Source organism: Temnothorax curvispinosus, unplaced genomic scaffold, assembly GCF_003070985.1.
Source record: "Temnothorax curvispinosus isolate PA1 unplaced genomic scaffold, ASM307098v1 QBEX01015553.1, whole genome shotgun sequence".
Taxonomy (NCBI): Eukaryota; Metazoa; Arthropoda; class Insecta; order Hymenoptera; family Formicidae; genus Temnothorax; species Temnothorax curvispinosus.
Window position 1 is genome coordinate 1,492 of NW_020225333.1, and position 21,032 is coordinate 22,523.

General features: G+C 40.7%; 1 protein-coding gene across 1 annotated transcript; it reads right to left on the reverse strand.

Moving 5' to 3' along the window:
• Positions 1-3,790: 3,790 nt before the first annotated feature.
• Positions 3,791-15,003, reverse strand: LOC112465845 (the record flags this gene model as incomplete). The annotated part of the gene is made up of 2 exons (XM_025033597.1): positions 14,742-15,003; positions 3,791-4,014 (listed from the first exon to the last, which is right to left on the reverse strand). Coding segments are annotated over exons 1-2 (315 nt in total), but the record flags the coding sequence as incomplete, so codon positions are not given.
• Positions 15,004-21,032: the final 6,029 nt, after the last annotated feature.

Below are 21,032 nucleotides of genomic sequence, written 5' to 3' on the forward strand. Positions count from 1 at the left end.
ATACTTAATGGCCCATTAGGAAAATAAAAAAGGATTAAAGTTAAAGTACCATTATGCAAAATTGCTCTCTGACTCTCTGTTCTTTGTCACACGCGTACCTGTGCGCATCAGCGACATGCAGATGTAATATATAAAACAAACTTGACGTTTGCGTATCGTGAGTAAAATATGCGCGACGAAAACTGCCCGAAGATAATTTAAATTAGGAAGATATTCCGCGGATTATTGTGTCGCTTATTTTTCGTAAATTATGTCAAAAATCGCACTCTCTTCTGAGCTTCGAAAACCGTGAATATCGCGGCAGCAAATACACACACGGGATGGCTAGAATAAGATGCAACTAATATTTAAATAGTGTATAATCTATTTATTATCGCTGGCGAGTCTATAGTATGTTTATTAAATCTTCAGATTATATGAAGAATGACACATTCGATACAATAAAGTATTTTTATTTTTAGATAATACTTGACGACGAAATCATTTAAAAATTATTAGCAGTTTTAAAATTTTCCACACACACAGTGGCTATATCTATATGACAAATCACTTATTCTTGAACTATTGGAGAGTAAAAAAATTGGAGTACTTTTAAATCAATTTGAAACAGCATTTCAAAATAATATTTTTACAAATAGATTTTATTGCAAATAAACCGTGTAAATTTATATATATATAGGTACATACATATATATATCTTTTGTTATCTTATTTAAGTAATTTTTATACACACACAGATCGAATTGCATGTGATTTTAGCCACCCTATATTGCAGCCGGGCTGCGAACGAGAGCGTTGTTTACGACCGGTGTGGAAGCGTAATTGAGTGCGCTTAATAAATAAACAAGCTCGTGCTCGGATACGCATCCACGGGATGCATAGGTAGGTGAGCTATAAAAAATGAATTCATTTTTCAGGGAATGTTGGCTCGGGAAATATACCGTCGCGACATTCCACTCGAATCGCGAAAGTACACGTGAAAAGCTATATTGCTACAATAATCGACATTGCGCTCAATCAATTTTCTTCTGATCGATGCAGAAATTATTATTTGCGATAAACACATTAGAGACGGAACAAAGCGTCAACAACGTATTTTATTATTATGAAGACTCCGGAAGTATATCTCGGTTGCGAAAAATCTAAGAAGAAAACTTGAGACAATGGAAGAACTGAATCCGTTCGCCTCCTTCTCTCAAGAAACGAATCTTGATTAATGGCGCAAGTTTGCGTTACCATGTCCCGCGCCGGCCATGTTCGGAATGCATAATGGGTGGAATACATTAAAATTCAACCTCACGGGCGAACCTGAGAGAAGAATCTTTCTCTCTCTCGCCTCTCCTTCTCCCCCCCTCTCTCTCTCTCTCTTTCTCTCGCTCGTTCGCTCGCTTTCTCCCCACAACAGCGTCATTCTAAACGTAGAAAATAACATCGTTCTTCTCGCAATTAGCGCGGCGTCTTTGATCGATGACGGCAATTAGGTCGGTCCGCGTCGAATGCACGCGAGAAGTGCATCGGCTGCACACGCCGATCGTTAGGGAAACCCAAGAAAAATCCTCATGGCAAACCGTAAACGTTACGCGAGTGCAACATCAGTCACGATCTTTCGTTAATGGCCCCGCGATTCGCTGAATAAAGTCGTTCGCCGCAGAGTTATCTTCGGCCGTTGATGTCTCCGTCTCGCCAGCGAATTAATCGAAAAGGATCGAGGATGAGGGTTCTTAAATTGATCTCCCTTCATATCTCTCCAATAGAAAAGAAGTGCAGTAGAATTCGTTTTGCATTGAATGTGATTGCGAATTATATTGAATATATCTATTCCAATCTTTTCTCAAGCAATAATTATATGTAATGGGATAATATAAATATTTTACATTAATATATAGATAATGAAATATCAATACATGAAATATAAATATTAATTATCTACAAAGACAGTATTTGACATTTTTTTTGAAATATTAATTGTTCATATCTTCAGCATCTCTTTGATAATGATACAAAATTTATGATTCTGACAGCTTGATATTCGCAGTGCCCTTTATTCGAAGCATCCTTTAAAGTGCTTCATTCTTTTAAAGCACAATAAAATTCTTCCCACATATTCCGCCGATTTAGTTTACAGAAAAGAATTTTTTTAGGAATTTTTTACAGACGTAAAAGGCAGTCCCGCACATGCAGTTAACCTTCACTTGCCTTCACTCTTTAAATTTTTTTCCGTATTTCGCCGAGAGTGAGTATATTACATAAAACCCAGGTTTCTCCGTCAGTGGGAAAATGTCTAAAAATAATTACTAACAATACCGTAATAACATAATGCGCGCTTGCGAATAACAAATAGCGATAGAGATGAAAATTAATATTATCTCTGAATGATATCACAGTTCCATTTATAAATTTTTGTTTTCGCCTTGAATGGCGAGACCAAACTCGTATGACACCGTGTATTAGCACGTTTAATACCGTCTGCAATTTCTAGTTGAAACACGAGCCACGCAGCAATTTCAGCGCAAATTGCCGCGTTTTAATGGCTCCCAGTTGATCCTTTAAACACTTTCGTGCTATATAGCATTAAGTAGCTTAATAATTAACTCTTGTGTAGAACTTGCTCCGCAGTAAAATTCATCGCGAATTAATTGAAAAATAATATCCTTGCGCACTTTCATCGTGTGTCGTTTAAACGTTTCGTATATTCATTATTAAGTAATTCGCTCATTAATGTATCACACATACAAATCCTCATCAGGCAAAACTTCAGCTCAAGTTAGAGTTAACTTATTATAGAAGGTTATCTCATAGAGTTAACCTTCGCCCCTATTAACATTTGGCACACACTATGCAATACTTATATTTACCTAGCGTTCCTAGAAACGGCAGGTATTCGTTAACTAAATAATAGAGAGATTTTGATCCGTACATCCATAATGGTGGCTCACGTCAATTTCGTGTTGAGTAACCTCAAGGTGGTGACTAATCTGAAAACCGGATCGACAGGACGACTGTCACGGCCGCGCATTAATAATTTCGTTTATTTTACATAAGAATATGCTTTATGCGATCACGTGAATATTATCACGACCTCGCCTTGACCCGATTCCTCCATCTCGAAACAATCTCGCGCCGAGCAGCTGCTGACTCGTTCGTTTACTCGTGTATTCAAATTGACTTTTTGCGCTTTATTAAGCGAAGTATATCGCTAAAATTTAGCTCCACGCCCAGAGATATTTATTCGCGCATTAACACAGGCGGGAAGGGTTACACGCGCAAATTGCAGTATCGGCGCGTTTTGCACCCTTATTCGAATAATCAGCAATGTAGCCTCCGATAATCATAATATAATAAAAATGTAAATTAAATCTCTCCATGTAATATAATGTGGCAGCGGAGTTTCAAAACGGGATAATCTCTGCGTTCAGTCTCCGATATCGCGGACACACAGAGAAAATGTTACTTTCATCGCTGAATAGGCAGATATAGAGGCTAGTTTCGTATAAAGAATCCTATGATATTGAAATCTCGATTCACCGAAACTATAGCAAACTCAATTTCTTTTGAATTTCATCTCTTTTCCCTTTATTAATTTTTTTCTGAATTTATTCGTCTTATACGTGTTCGTTATCCTCTCGATCGAAATCATTAAGGAAACGTGAGATGTCTTATCGAAGCAGCCCCCGCGATAATTCGCCACGAAGGCCGCAGAGCCGAGCACTCTCTGCTCTCGATAATATCGTTCGGCACACACACACAAACACACATACACATCGTGTAGAATTTCATGGCTGCGACTTACCTTGTAACTGCCGACCGCGTGCGCGCCATCGTAGATGTAGAGATGGTCGTTGCAGTCTAACTGCAGCTGATCGAATCGGAGCATAAACCGCTGGAGGATGCTGTGAGTCTGGAAAGTAATGGTGCAATCGAGGTCCCTCTCATTTTGCGAGGTAAGAACGGCGCCGTCTATCTTCCTGTAGAGATCCCGCAGGAAGTACTTCTTGCAGACGTCGCTCATCTGGTCTGTAAGGAAACAGACGAAAGGAAGTTAATCGATCTGACTTGCTCGCGACTGAGAAGGGTTCGGATACATCTGCATAAATATCCTCTGACGATCAACACCCTCCACGATATTGATTAAATCATGCAAACGTCAAAATATAATTGTAAAAAATTCAATATCGCTTAAATTGACAATATACCGGATTTTTTAGAGGCTGCATGTATAATGATTTTCGAGATATCTTGTATCACAAATTAAGAGAAATTTTTCTGTTGAAATAGCATCTTGTACTTATTATGATCTGTGTCGCAAACCTGCATTCGAAAAAAAAGAATACCAGCATTGAATTTGCACAACTCAATATTTTCAAAAATTATGAACAAAATGAAAGTCAGCAATATTTCGCGTTATACGTCTCGACGGAATGAAACAAACATGCAATCGCACTTTTGCTCCATTACGCGCACGCTTTAAAAACCGCGCTTACACAAAGATGAAAATCACATTTTTTTTTTAGGTCAGTCGCGGAAAATTCCACTTTTGCACGCTGATGACACGACGCGACGCGACGCCTCGTATACAAATAGCTCACAATGCTAGCGCGCGATTGCAGCCGGACAGATTTGCGGATTTGCATTTAAAACGAATGATAACGAATGCACGACAGTTGGCAGTCAACGCAGTCGCGAAATAAGTTACAGACGCACTTTGTCCCAGACTAGGACGATATTGCGATCGCCGTAGTTCCTCGACATTACACGCCGTAACATATTTCGGGACAGGCAACAGAGGTTGCGCAGGTTGCAGTTGTGGAACTTTGCGCGCTCGCGTCTTCGTCTCGCAAGTCTTCCCCTTTCCCTCTTTGTTTTCAACCCATTACCATCCCTTTGCCAGCTGGGCTCTGCAACATCGAAATTACTTACTCCTAAGACCCGCGGTTCTCCGTGACGCATGCGTTTGCTCGCACCGCATGCTGAACTGCAGCGTGCAAAACGGTCCTTGCGTCACCAGCAGCCCCGCCGTGTTTTCGGGAGAGTGCGAGTGTGCGGCGAGTAAATAGCCGCGGGTAAATCCAGCGCCGAGCATTGCGCCGCGCGCGATCAATTACGTAGTAATAATTTACCGGTCGTCCCATCGGCAAGATGCAAGTACGAGATAGACGAAAAGCGTTAAGCGATGAATTCTGTCGAGCGCCGTTAATACGAGCGCGAGTGCGATTATTAATGCGATACGTGTATTCGCAAAATTGTGAAACGTGTATTATAGATTCTCTCAGAATATATATTAAGCTGCGCGAAAAAATTTGTCTTGGGAGCAAGTGTTTTCGATTAAATAAATTTTAATGCGTCTCTCGAGATCTTCTCGTGCCAAATTGAACTTCAATCTCTTACGACACATCTGCGGCGGCGGCGGCACATGTTACATTACACATAACGCGGCATATTGTATAAATGCATTTGTTTCATCGACTTGCGTGTACTAACAATAAATTGTGTGTGTAATAACAACTTCGTCAAGCTGTTAACTTTTACTGCCATTGGTATATGAAATTTTACGAGTCTTCCTCACCGCCTCCGCGCCGCCGCCCGCTCGTCGAACACGTACGTTGCGTTGCACAACTGGGTGAGGCGGGTGAACAGGAAAAACGTGACTCGCCGTTAAGTAATGTATTATGGCACGCGCAGGTGGCATTCCGAATCGCCGATATAGAGGCTGCCGTCGATGCCACCGAGCCTATACCTTATACCCCCCGATCACACGTGAATCGAGAACCGATGCGCGATATACTTCTTCCGTATCGACAAACATCGTTATTTTTGTAACAGCACGATGAATTGAAGATGCGTCCGATAATTACAATATGTATACTCCACTCTGCTGAGTCGAGCGTTTTCGAAGGGACACAAAAGCGCCATTACTTTAATATTGGAGTAAGCTGGAGCTCTCTCTGTCATCTAGATATTCAGGACAAGTATATAAAAGCGGCACGGCGAAATTTTAGCGTTTGAAACTTCGAATATGTACAAAAGGCCTTTGTGCAGTCGGGCAAAACTGAGGTCTTAAAGAGACTAAATTCAGTACCCGGAGGGGGGGAGGGGGGATTTTAGAGATCAGAAAAACAAGTACCGGAGACACAAATCTTCGTCGAGTTCAGGATCAGTTCTGATGGCGAACATAAATTTCGTAAGAACAATGAGAATATTCGAGAGAGAACCATTTTCTCAGAGACGACCATGATTTAGCGAATTTAGCGAATAAGTAACTTTATTGTAGCAAGAAATTTCGGATCTCAAACTTCTCTTATACGAGATGATCCCATTATAGACAAAATGTCTAAATTCCTTCCTTAAGATTTTCAACAAGATTTCAATGTCTTCTAAAGACGAATATAAAATATATTGAATTTTAATAAATTTATTAAAATCACAGTTTTTTTTAAACAAATTAAACTTAGAGAGATTTTGTTCAGTAAAATTAATGAACTATTAGCGGTTTTTAAGCAAATTTAAAATCTTCCTTATCTTTTTAATATCTTCTTGAAGTTTTTAAATCCAAGATATACACGTGATATTTACACTTCAATCGTGTTTGTATTAGAACATTCTATTTCCGATGGATCCATGCATGGAAACGCTTAATATCAGGACGCTTGACCAACGGTCGGTCAGCTCAAAAGCGATTGCGTTCCTCAATAGGAAGCGCCAATTCAGATGGGCAACGATCAAGAACGCGTCCTGCCGTACTTAATCATTTACAGTTCCTCATCGAAGAATCGATTCACCGACTCGTGTAATCGTTTAAATGCACCGTTCTGACCGTAAATCGGACCGAGTCGAATTATTCGACCGATTGGCAGCCGATTGTGCACCGTCAAGATAATGAGTCGACTCGATCTCATTGTCAGTGCAGCCACGATTAACTTTAATCTACCGCGTTCGTTTATCGCAATGAGATAGAATTTCCTTAAATTTTCAGTTACATTTAGAGAAACTAGATTGTAATTTTAGAAGAATTGGTCTCATCTTCGCACTTCGCGATATTTTATATAAGAAATTTAATACGCTGCAAATTCCCTTCCGAGTGTTATTTTAACTCTTATTACACATTTCTTACTTTTAAATCACGTAATTTAACACGATTGAACGTATTAACTTTTAATTTATTAATACGATTAAACGTCCACATAGAAAAGTACTGCGCTGCAAATCCAAGTATGTTATTTTAACTGAAGCTCTTCTTGCACATTTCTTGCCATTTTAATTCATGTCATTTAACACAGATAAACGTATTAACTTTTAATTTAATACGTATTAATTTAACACGCAACAAAACATGTAAAACGAGCTTCAGTCAAATGTGTTATTTTTAGACGTTTATGCGTGTAAAAATAACACACTTGAATTTACAGTGTACGCACCGATAGCGATGTAACATCGCCGAAGGATTAATTTGTTAATTGCTTTACAGTAATGTCGAATCTCTTGGAAGCGAGATTTCCTTGGTGAGACCTCTGTTCATCTTATTTTTTAGGTATATTTACTGAATGTTGTACATTGAATGTGTCGCATTTAAGTGTCAGAATCCGTGAAATTATATTATTTTTCTGTACTACAATATTTTATTTATTCATCAAGCAACATAGAATATGCATTGCTTGATTGCCATTTTTTACAGTTTTATTACTGCTTTAGCTTGATTACACCTATATATTGCAAGGAAAGTAATTTGTCGACATAATTAATTAACTGTAGTTATCCGATGTTATATTCCAATTTAGAAACAATCAGTTTTGATTACTTCCAGTGAGTAATTCAATAAAATTACTCTCGATGTTTCGCGAATTATTCCGAGGTCGCAATTTCCGCTTCCTCCGCCTTATATTATGATTCCATTTGAGATGAATATTTGTACAGAAATCCCTTTTAAATAAACGCTCACATAAAATTCCGAATTGTTTTTTATGCTAGTCCGCTAAAATAAAATTTTTAAATGTAAATAATTTTTCATTTTTATTAAAATTAATTATTTAGAATTCACGCCCTCCGAATTCCAAAAACACATGGACAGAGAGTTCACGTGTATTCTTTAACATATATCCCAAACATGTTAGATGTATTATAGCTGATGTATTATAACTGTAATTTTAACAATTTGTAAAGGCGGAACAATTTGCGCAAGGCATTCCGCGCTCAGAAAACCGTGAGGAGATATTTGTTCGACTCGGTTGAGCTTCACCGCGATCGAGATTTCTTCGGTGCCGCCGATTCGTTCCGGCTGGACGAGCCGCAGGAACGAAGGGACGAAAATAAAAAGCTCGTAACGAAGCCGCTACGCGAGGGGGTGAGTGAAGACGCGGCATCGTCGTCGTTCCATACAAGAAACTCGATTGAAAAGTTTCCGGCTCGTCTCGCGACGAAAGATAGTTTTCCGCACTGCGCGTCCTCGCTCCTCGCAGCTGCCGATGGACCGTTCGCATCCGAAGCAAGAAGAACATTTTCGGGGCGAGTCTCTCTCACGAAGATTCCCCGTGAAGATAAAAACGCCGCCTTTTCCGCCGGCGGTCACGACTCCGGTGTAAATAAGATATGGCGAAAGCGACGATCAGCGTCGTCGGAATGCCACATGCGCGCTGGATCTCGCAATTGTCAAACGGTCTGACTTCCTTCCGCTAGAGTTTCACTTGCCTGATGCGGATGCCTGCCATCCGAATAGATGAACTACTACCGTCGCGTCCGCACCGCAAATCACATGGAATGATTCAGATTTAGGACGTGTGTAAATAAATGATTGAGACAAAGGTAGGAACAGATTAATAATAAGACGAAATTTATCTCTCTGACGATTTAAGGAAACTTTTGACGCAGATCGTTTGTTGAAACGCTCAAGAATCAGCCTGCATAATAAATATAATTACTCTCCGTTCTTCCTGAGAAAAGGAATAAGAAGTGCACACGCAGAAATTCAATTTCGACTTGAAATTGACAAAGAAAGGAAGATTGTCTATGTGCACCCTTGAAACTTAATTCGTTGAGATGAATTTAATCTCCCGATGTTAAATATCTTCGCAATTAAATCTCCTTTCAAATATTTGCTGAGAAAAGGTCGACTCAAAAAGTCGAAGAATCCGTCATTGAAAAGACATTGACATAAGATGAGATTAAATTGCAGCGGATATACATTTATATCAAACTGAAAAACTGTTCTAAAGATAATTAATAACGCGCAAAAAGTTAAGCGGCAAGTAGCAGAAATTTTTCAGAGAATAGAACGAAACTAACAATCAACTTTCCTCGATATTAAACGATACTGCAATTTTTACTCACTTTGCAGTTAAAGTTACCCCCCGCAATCTAACTTTGTCCCGCGGTGGTGGTTTGATGTACCTACAGTAAAAACTTTAATACAGAGTGCTCCCGTTTCTAATAATTTTACTTATAATTCGTTATTGGATTTATGCGTCGCTTAAACTCATAAAATTTGTCGTACACGTGAAATTAATATCGCGCAGCTACTTTATAAGCGTTAATTCGCGTAAACTTCAGCGTAATTTTTTTTTTACATCGCTATAATATTTCCCGATAAACGCCGATAAACGCTCATCATACGATCGAGGAAGCGGTTATTTGGGAATGCGCCCGTTCGCGTTGCAAATATCGATCCGTTGTTCGATGGATCGCGCCGTGTAATGTCACCACGAAGTTTCGAATTTTGCGTGAAGTCGCGTACGAAACGAGCCAGACCACGGGCGAGGGGGCGAGCGGGCTTACGCGAGCAACCGCGGGAAGCGAAACGGGAAGGTGTAGGAAAGAGAGAGAAAGCAAGCGAAAGAGAATGCGAGGGAGGAAGAGAAGAAGACAGAGAGTGCGAGAGAAAGAGAGAAAGTGAGTGAAAGGATGAGGGACATAGGGAGGGAGAAAGAGAGAGAGAGAGAGACGAACGACGTCGAGAGGGAAGGAGACCCTTTGGTCACGATGGTGCGCGTCGGCCCTACGACCCTCTGGCAACCCACCCCTTCTCGTATGCCACCATCCAACGCGACCCTCCCTCTTGTACCCGGTGCGCGCCCTCCGCCTCCCCTCTCGCCTTGGTTTCCTTTCTCTCTCGCTCCCTCTCTCTTTCCGTCTTTCTCTCTCGCTCTCTCTCTCTCTCCCTCCTGGCACGATGTAAGCCCGTTCCGTCGATCAATATTACTCTCTTCGAGCGCACCACGGCTCGTCTGAGCGCCAACCGAGCGCTATCATATTAAGTTCCGAGCACTTTGCTCCGAGCACTTGGAAGGAGCTTCGGCACATCGCGAAAGTTTTCTCGCGCGAATACGCCGAGAGCGCGCGCGATATTATCTGTATCTCTCCCTCGTGACGGAGGGTCGCATCGCCATTTTTACGGTCGTGCCGGGCCACCATATATTTTCTTCCTCGAACGATGCGAATGCAAATTTTTACTTATGTCCGATAAATTCCACGTCATCGGATGCTGCGTCTCTCTCGTCGTTTGAAATTGTCATAACCTTGCCTCTCGTGACATATACCCCTCGATGAAAATTAACGCGAGCTTTCAGCTTGAACGGGGACGCTGTCAATTTACGCGAAATCTGGGAAAAATGTTTTAGACTAAATTTAATTTTCTAACTGTATTTTGGAAAGCGCGAGAAGTAAGAAAATTATCTCTGAATGACTTTTGATTAACGCGAATCAAGAGATCTAACATTTAAATTTACGTGTTATCAACACGTATTGTCTTTGGATTTTTATTGTTTTGTCGAAACGGTAGTTTACAGCCTGCATGTGTGTGTGTGTGTCGCGACGCAAAGTTACTCCCTCTTTCTAGTCGAATAAATTTAAACCCATCTTACAGCAAGTGTTTTCTCTTCAATTTTCGTTCGCGTTGGCGCGAAAAAAGAAGCATCGTGTTCCGCGACTGTTTTGTCACGAGAGCGCGCACACACACACACACACACACACACAATTTGCGAGTTTTTCTCGCAATCTTCCGCCGGAAGAGGAAACCCGAGAACAATACTATCAACGCACATATAACTCGAACGCTCTTAAAAGTTTACCTGGGGGTGGCCGTGACCGGTACGTTCAAACCCCTGTCGCACCTTTCTCGCAGGGATGACTGATCCGCACAGTCATTTGGGCTTAGCAAACCCACGGACCCGAGCTCGACACAGCGGACATCCACATACATTTACACATCACACACACGCATATACACACGTTTCTGTGTGAAGCGAGATAAAACATATAATTGAAAATTAATTTAAAAAATAAGAGTGAAAAATAGATATTATAGTTTAATAGAGATAGCAAAAGCTATAAAACTTATTTTTTACTTATAGCTTTTAATTTAAAAAAATTAAGGGATACAAGTAAACCTCTTTAAACTGTCAACATGATTCATCATACTGTCGAAGAAAATTCAGTAGTGATACGACTGAAATGTAAATGAATAGATGATTCAATAATTTCTGTATTCAATAATGACATAGTTTATTCTTTTTAATATTTTAAGAATATATGTTTTAATGTACTGCAATTTGACTCTGTGCCAAGAATTAAATATCGTCTTTATTAACGTTATTAACAATATTAACGTTATTATAATGAAAAGAATAGTGTATATAGTATTGTCTATACGAAATCGCTAAATTAAAGTCTGTGGAAAGATAGAATGTCTTTTCAAGTGCTGCAGTTTTATGAAATGAGATATATGGCATTTATCCGCGATTCGTCCACGTCAAAATAATTAGGGGTATTCCAGCGTGTTTCTCAAATATTTCAGCGTTTATGATACGTCCGTAAATTCGTGCACACATCACGATTGCCGTCCACGTTGGTCCGATCAAACGTTTTATCGACTATGAAATGCTGAAATCTCGGTCGTGACGCAATACTAAATTCACGTCTAATGAAATCGCGGGAGCGAGAGCGAGGGGGATATGTGTCGATCGTAAAAATTCTTCGTTGCGAGCCCCGAAATTACATATATGTTGGACCCACTAAAAAAACGATACTCGTGTTTTGAATACGCGAACTCACGGGGTCGCGACCTGGCCGTAAAAATTCGCGACACGGGCGACCCGCCGTCGTAGAAATGGCACTTAATCCGCGTCGCCGCGCCCGGAGTATCGACGTTTTCGGAAAGAGCTCTCGACCCCAGACTTTTCGTGAAGTACAAACTTATGAACAGGAAATAGCGACGTTTAATTCAAACCGCATTTCCCACGAATCCCGAATTCAAATAATAAAACTTAAAGTCGTACTTTTTGCCACGGCGCCTATCGTGTATATAAAAAAAAACTTCCATTTTTTTTATAAGCCATGTATTTAATAAACTTATCGTAAACTTATTACTAATATAAAATCGCCCGATTTAGAAACCATAATATCTAGCTTTAATGCGATTCAATACATAATAGATTAATATGTCATTATTTTATTGAATGCGTTTCATTAAGTACTCTATGGTCGCATACATATGTTAATCAATTAATATAATAGTTTATTAATATCCTCGTTCATTAATATAATACATAATAGTTCGTTAATGTTCTATATTAAATTCAGTCATTAAATTAACAATGACAAAAGGAAAACTATCGTTTTACGACACGCGTATTGCATCATTTTAGATCCTCTATCATTCGTTAATTAATACGATTAATGCTAAAAATAGGATTATTTATCAAATCCTTCGAAATTTATTTGGATCTAACGTGAAATCTTAAATATAATAACTTTATGTACTTTTATATAGCTATACATTCTGTTCAAAAACTGACACGAAAAGAATTATCCACGCGGACAAACGCGGTGGACGTTCGTGCTGGCTGGTGTACGTGGTCGCGAAATCGATTCTCGCCACGGTATCGTAAACCTTACCAATCCCAAGTAAGAACCGGAGGCGCACCTCGCACAAGTAACGCTAGACACATGTGTCCCTGATGCATTAAGACAACTTTTCCTACTTCGCAGCGTATATGGGCGCAACCCATTTTCCGCCGCGCACGAAGTCGCGGATGCAGTTTCAGGACGCGAAGACGCAGCCGCCGGGAGAATGTTACGGACATAAGCCGTAAAGAGTGAATTTTACAAGAGGGGAACAAAAGGAGCGGAAAAAAGTAGAAGATATTTCATACGGTCGATTCACCGTTTCCGAAAGGGATTCCGCGAGAAATCCTTTCTCCCTTCGCCCTCCTTGACGGACGGAAATAATACTCCGGTTGTACCCGTCTACCCGATTACGAAGGAGAAACAACTTTGTAAAAAATTGACTTAACGAAACTTTCCCATTCGAATAATTCATTCGCAAGCTACTTGCTCAATGAGAGAAACGACCGTAATATTTCATTCGTTTCCAAAGAAGCTAAAGAATTTCCCCTCAATAGAGGAATGCAACTCGGTTTTATTATAGCTCGCGCGAGCTAAATCCAATATTCCTCTTAGTGCTCTACATATGGATCAACGTAATGGAATTCGAGCAAGACATGATTTGCGCGGCGCGCCGATAACGTCGGGAAATCTGATACTACGTGTCGTACGACTTTGCCCATAAATCGGTATTTTTAGCATACGTTGGTGCCGAAAAGCGAGCGAACGGACACGGTGGGAATATCTCTTGAACCTTGTCTCTTCTTCTTCTCCCTCGCGAAATCGCGCGCGCCGCGCCGATAATCCGTGACGCGAATTCTCGTTCGATTTCATGGCACGAGACGATTTTATTGTGCGACGCGCGTTGTCCGCGCGCGCTTATCGAGAGCAATGATAAATTTTCAGATATCATCTCGAATTCTTGCCTCTCGATATCGGGAGGTGAACGACATCGATGGATGGGGGATGTACTAGCGATGTGTGTGTCTCGCAGGGATATATTCCGCTTTTGTGTCGTGGCCATTTTAAAGGAGCTGATGAAATACGCTCCTTTAAAATCGGAGCGGCTTATGGCCTATAATATTCTCAGATCGGCTTAAATTCTGAAGATATATAGCATCTATAGCTTTAATCTTATTGTTAGATAAAAATAGAAAGTTTTGATCGAAAAGTAATTCGTCGTGTAATCGCATTTTGAGATAACATCGATAAGTGTGACTGGAGTTAAATTAAAGTATCAAGCCGATTGCAATCTTAACTCAAACACTTTAAATATCACTTGCGGATAAGTTACATGTACACACAACCGATACACTGCCGATAAGTCATCCCGATGTTCCACAGTTTACATTTTTATAATTCACTGCCGATTGCAGCGTCATATTCGTACAATGATAACTTTATCTTTTTCTGCTCTAATGTTTTCTAACATTTATCTTATCATTTAATACGACATGGCGACCGTAATTGCATCATTTTATTGTAAGTGCTATTATTCAATTTACATTTAACTAAACGTAAAGTATAGTTGGCTAAACCGATGCCATGCATGCACAATTGGTAAAGAAATTTTAAATGAATCGAAATTAGTTTGATACAAAAATCCACAATTATAACTTTAAAACGGTAATAAGCATCTTCACATATTTTAAGAACATTAGCACAGTTTTGAAACATTTGTACACGATGCACGAGAGTCAGACATTTACAAAGATTAAAGGAGACATGCTTTATCTAAAATCTCATACAAATGTGGAAGCATTTGAGCCTTTCGCGCTTCAGCACCCCATCCCTGGTTCAACATTACGATCCTCCCTCACGTTACATCGATAAGAGGGCACGAGGTGTACGTGTGTGTGTGTGTGCGTACTCACAGTTGTCATTCTTGCCATCGACGCGGCCGGCACGCTGGCACAGCACGAGCACCAGGAGCAGGAGGGCTCGAGTGCCCCCCGCTAGGCACATCCCTGCGGCGGCCTTATCGTTATCGGCACGCGCACATCCTCCACATCCACCCCCGCGCGAAAGGCACAGATAGGGTCGTCGTCTCTTTCCCGCTTCGCACGCACGCACGCACGCACGCACGCACGCACGTACTACCGCGTGACCGACCACCACGACGATGCAACCGCACCCCGCGACGTGTCCCGCGCGACTGAGCGCCTCCGCTCGGTGCGATTTTACGCGCGAACCACCCCCCCACACACATCGTTCCCCGTCGTCGACGTAATCGTCGTAGTCGTCGTCGTCGACGTTGAAGCGAAAGAGAAAGAGAGAGAGAGAGAGAGAGAGAGAGAGGTCGCGCGTGCGCCCTGCGAATTTCGAGAAGGGTGTGGATATGGACGGGGGTTGAAAGGACGTACTATGCCGACACCCACGCTCATTGTTGAGGCGAGTTAATGAGGACGAGCGTAACCGGCTTTTCGACCGGATTACGCTACGTCGCGGCGCGGCGCGGCGCGGACGCGCGAAAACGTATCGCGGAACACGCCGCCCGGAAAATGCGGAGGGAAGTGGTGATGACGATTGCCTCGGGAACGAGAGAGAGAATCCCAAATGAGATCGTTCGACTCGATGTTGTTCGCCCTCAGGAATGTAATCAGATATCCACTTGCAAACTCGAGATAACTAAGCTCGCGCATCTTTTTTCCATAATTGTTTCATTAAACAAATAATTGATAATTGATCAAGGCAAAAAATGAAAATGTACTTACATAATATATGTATAAATATATTAATCTTAACGGCGTACATCTGAACCAAACTGTGACATCGATGAAGTTATTTAAAAATGTAGTTTCGTCGAAATATTTTATTAGTCGTGTTTTTTAAAAAGATCTGGAAGAAGATTAATTTCGATTCCATCGCTTGTATACTCACGAGTGTTTTGCGGAAGGTGTAGTAGCACGTATGCAGTTTTACGAATAAGAGTGTAGTTACGCATAAATTATAATCGCGTCCCACAAGACGCGAATTTGCGAGTTCACGTAGGAAAACAGATGTCAACGAATAACTTTAAGTTGAACTTCGACGCGTGTTATTCCGGCGTTCTAAACATCGTCGCGCAACCATATAACCGAGCGCGCACAATGTGTGCCCCTCTGGCGGAGCCAGATGCTGCATACGGAAGTTACAACGCTGGTTACACGTTCCCGCGAAAGCTGCGAATCGCGGCGAACTTCCCCGGTAGCATTCAATTTCGAGGAAATTTAGAATTCGTCGCGGACACTCGTCGACCCCCCGAGGCATCGCGTCGGCGCGGCGGAGCGGGCAGACGTGGTGCGGTCGGATGGCAGAAAAGTGAAGGAATTGCAAATCTTGACCGGGTGACTCGCGAGTCGCCAAACACGCGAAGTTTGCGCGGATCTGCAGGAAAGTGGAGGCGGATTGTCGTTGGTGCATACGAAGTTATAATACCTCGGCACCCCGAACCGTGAAAAGCCGACCGAAAAGGGGAACCGTCAAAGTGCCAGGTGCGCTTTCGCAGCGTTTCTCGCTAACGGGAAAAATCTCGAGTACGCGTTATGAATATAAGAAAATTGAAATAGCTGATATTACACGGACAGCAGAAGTAAAACAGAACGCGCGGGACATGTGTAAGAGGAATCGATTACTGAAGAAGGAAGATATGTACTCGGATTTTATACATTTTTCGTGCGCACTTCGTTCCCCAGGCTCTGATACTTGAAAAGTTTTCTATGATGAAAATATTGTTTACAAAGAGATTCAATTTTCAGCGAACCTCTGCTCTGTTCTAGAAATGTAAAATATGTTTTAGTTATTTTCACGTTTGTTATTAAATTACGAGAAATATACTAGAATATATAGTTATAAAGATTAATACTTTCTGAGAAAAAAGGTGATAAAATTTACCGTGTATATGGCAATTAATTAAGAAAGATCATATATAGAAGTAATTAAGGCGGCTTCCGCTGAAGTACGTTAACAAATTACAGTCGGTAAAAAAGTAACTTGGGCGTCTTTCGGTTAACCGTTAGGGACCGTTAGGGATTCAGGCGACGAGCGATTAAAACCCTTTCCTTTTGGGCGGAAAATTAGATTGCCGTCGGTGGACGGGGTAACGGGTGAGGTGACGAGATTAAGAAGTCGGCTGCGGAAAACTAAGGAGGTGCGAAAAGTCGCCGTGGTAAATCTCATTTTATAAGCGACGCGAACGAGTTATTGTCCAGCGATCGGTCGATTTTCTCCATTCGGAAAATGCTCTCGTCGGGAAAAAAACTCGGCGAAAAATATTCCGGCGACGATTGTTGCCATGAAGTTCGATCGTGTAATTTTCCTACGGAATTGGTGGGGTGAATTTTTCGCGTGAATTTTTCGAGTTCGCGATCAGATAGGAAACAACGAGAATCCCATTCGCGCGCGCGAATGGGATTTAATCTAATGTAAAAAGTGTGGAAGTTCACTGAGAATTCCATGATCGATTTGCTCGACGAGGTCGTACTTATATCTCCCGTGAAAAAGATCCCAGAATAATACGGAAATCGTTAGACGCGATGAAAATGTTAATATTTTATCGTCATTGACAACCGAGAAAGAAAGTGGTGCATATTTTATCATCGCTGACATATCCTTCGGGTAGACGACATAAAACTAGACACTTTGGTGCACTTTTTTGGTACACCTTTTATTTTTATCTTGCAAAAAAATTGATTAAAAAATTAATGTTAAATATAATTTATTTACCTTTTAATTATTATTAACAGATTTACCCTATTGACACTTGAAGAATTTATTCGTGCAATTCTACTCATGTAAACTACATTCACGTCGAAATTTACAGCGTCTCACAAAGCTTTAAACGTGTATTTATTGTTTTAATACAAGTGTCAAAAATGAGACAATTGTTTGACAATCTGGGAGAATCGCTGTGTAAAGACGATGATTAATGAATGAATGGCATTATATCGTGACGTCGATGATTATACGATCACATAAATCGACGGATGACGGAGGCACAATCCAGTCAATAAAATCCCGCCAACTATTACAATGCCACAATTTCCAGCTTCGCGGGTCGTCATACCGCGACGTCATACAAGCGAGAAAAATCGATAACACACGACGTGTCCATCATATCGCGATGTCGTGAAGCGATGGCGTATCGTAGCTAGTCAAAGGGCTAAATCGATATCAGACTGTATTGGGAAACCCTCGAAAAGTAGTAAAATACAGTAGTAAAACATGGCACATTTAATCTTATATTTTATAAATATGAGGTTCGTTATTGGCAATATTTTCTTTATCCCAAAAAATAAAAGATTTAATTTTTAAATTACACTTAAAATTAACTGTTTTCGCCAACGATGTCAATTATTTTTTAAATAATTCAATAAGAACGTTCTTAACAATAATCATTGCTGTTTATCGACAATACAACACAGAATGTAAACTCTAAGAAGCATTATAATAATCGATATTACGCGACAATTCTATAAATTTTTATATTCCTCACAATCAGTCATCTCCAGCATTGCGCATCATTTTGCTTCTTTCGCTCTGCCTTTGTCTCGTATCGCTTTACATATCAGCGATCGTAAAAATCTCTTTTACATAATCCGCAAACGTTTTATTACGCTTTTGGAGCGCCACTTATTAACAGGTCTTTTCTCTTTTATCATATTTCTCAATCTAGTTTTCATCGCGCGACGGCTTTTCGCGTACGCCGAAAAAAAAACGCTTACAGCGTTACGTATTTTAATAGCAGCGCTTTAAATTAGTATCTCGGTATTAAAGCGAACTCTCCATCGCCTCGGGTGGTTTTGCACCGAGGCATTAAATCGGACGTTGCAACGCAAAATTTCGTTTTAGAGAATTAAACGGGAGAGATGTGCATTCGAAAGAATGCAGCCACGCTCCTGGCTGCGAGCTATCACGCTCTCGTACTCTGTTCAGATTACGTTTACCGATTAATTTATCTTAATTTCGATTAACTGGATACAAAAGCATGCAACAGCGGACACCGAGCGTTTTTCTCGTATGTCTCTTGGTAAGTAGATTTCGACGTAAATTACGGCTTGGCGACACGGTGAAAGCGGCGAGAGATCAGGATCGTGGCCAGAAAAATGTTCATTCTAAAATACTTTTTGATAAATTTATCTTGAGATTTTCCAAAAAATACCGCCTTAAAAGACAAAATAATGCTTGAAAGCCTCGATTTTGTTTCAATGAAAAATAATTAAATATTCACATATGACTATTATCATTATTAACTCTAATAACTGGCTAAATAATTAAATTAATATTTGATTATTATTTCTACTATTATTATTATTACTATTATTATATCATGATTATCTATAATTTCTTAAATGGTTGAATTAATTTTACATTTAATCGAAAAGTTTAGATTCGCTACAATTTGTAATTGCTACAATCTTAAGTAGCGCACGACGAAATCCACCTTCTCCGCGACCGAAACGGAAATTAATTAAAATGGAAATCGCGAGAAGAAAAGCCGCGGCGACATGGATAACATATGATCATACGACATGTATGATCTCGGGATCTCCGTCTCTTTTAACGATTGCACGGACGTGTTCTTAATGGCCATGCCATTTAAATAATTACACGTTCACGAAATAGTCGGACATTTCTTTCGCTTCTTCTCCTTCTTTTGCTCCTTCTCTGCTCTTTTTCAGATCTCTTAGGAACGGTCAAAGTCGTGTACTAAGGGTGAGAGAAATCGCGATATAAGCGCGAAAAATCGCCTCACTTGTCCAAACGTTCTCTCACAGTTGGGTAAAATGCAGGGAATTTTGTCGCTTTTATTTTTCAAGTTTAGAAAAAGATCAGGAACAATATTGAAATCCTAAATAAGTAATTACTAGACAACAAAGATTAGAATCACTTTTCAAAATTCAGATATATGCATAACGTGATGTATTTCTTGCTCATATTACTGAATCATAAAAAATTCAAGAAATAGGTACTTAAACGTAATTACACGAATTGAAATTATATGAGATGAAGCTCGTGAAAGTTCTGAAGGCGCACATCAATTTCTTATTTAATACTATTGAACACGTGAGTTTCTCCGTTTACCGCCAAAATAGGCATTATTCAAATCGCGCAATTATAAACCGTCTGTACCTGGCTTCCTTTAAATCTGCGAACCTGAGTGCGCCAGCGGCGCGGCAGAAGCACGATAATTCCGCGCCATACCGCTAAGGTATTCCATATCTTTGAATAAATTTCGCGGATGTAATCCGCGTAAACGTAGACGATCGGTTTTAAGTGCTCCGGGGCGGGCTCGTAGCCCGCGGAAATCGTTATGCCGGTATTGTTAAAGCGATGCATTCACACGCAGATCGCGAAACAAATTTGCACCTCGACGACGAGATTTGTCTCGATGCAATCGTTATCGATGCAACTGCATCGCGTCGTAGAGGACCGCCAGACTGTCTTCCCAAGTCAATTACGCGTCTGTTGCATAGTTACGATGAGAATTCGCCCCGAGAGGCGGAATTTCGATCAAATTTCGAACAATAGAATTAATGATAGATAATAATATTCGACAGAAATGGAAATAATCGCTTAATTTTTTTGGAGTGATTAATTTCACGAAACATCCTCCACGCTCGGAACCCTCTCCTGGCTAAAAGTGGAACACTTTAATGATTTAATAATGAGCGGGCAACTTGCTAATGTTGCGTTCAAATAATTTATAGACAGCCGCGAAACTCGACCGTTCTACCGTGATGGAAGTTTAGCAACATTATACTAAAATTGCTTTTTGTAAGTTATTTTCGCATTGAAATCGAGTGCTTCAACACAAGGACAATTAGACTAAGTATCAACGACGTAAATATTTCACAAGAAATTTTCCTAATTTTATTTTGATACGTCGACGTCGTGACTGCGACAAAAGGCAAACCTTTGACACTTCATTTGTCAATTCCCGCGGAAAATAGCGCAAGGCACACACGTCGCGCGGCGTTTTTCTCGCCCTCTTCAACATGCACGGGGGTTACCGCAGAATTGGATCACGCGTCCGTTTTTTTTTTTTACTTTTTATTTCTGTATCCGCGACGTGGCGGTTCGCGATGCTAGGCACGCGTCGCTGCTGAAAATCTCGTTTCGCGATCGATTAGAGTCGGCTGCGGAGAGACCCGCCGCGCCGGTAGCCCGGGGTCTTTTTGCCGCGC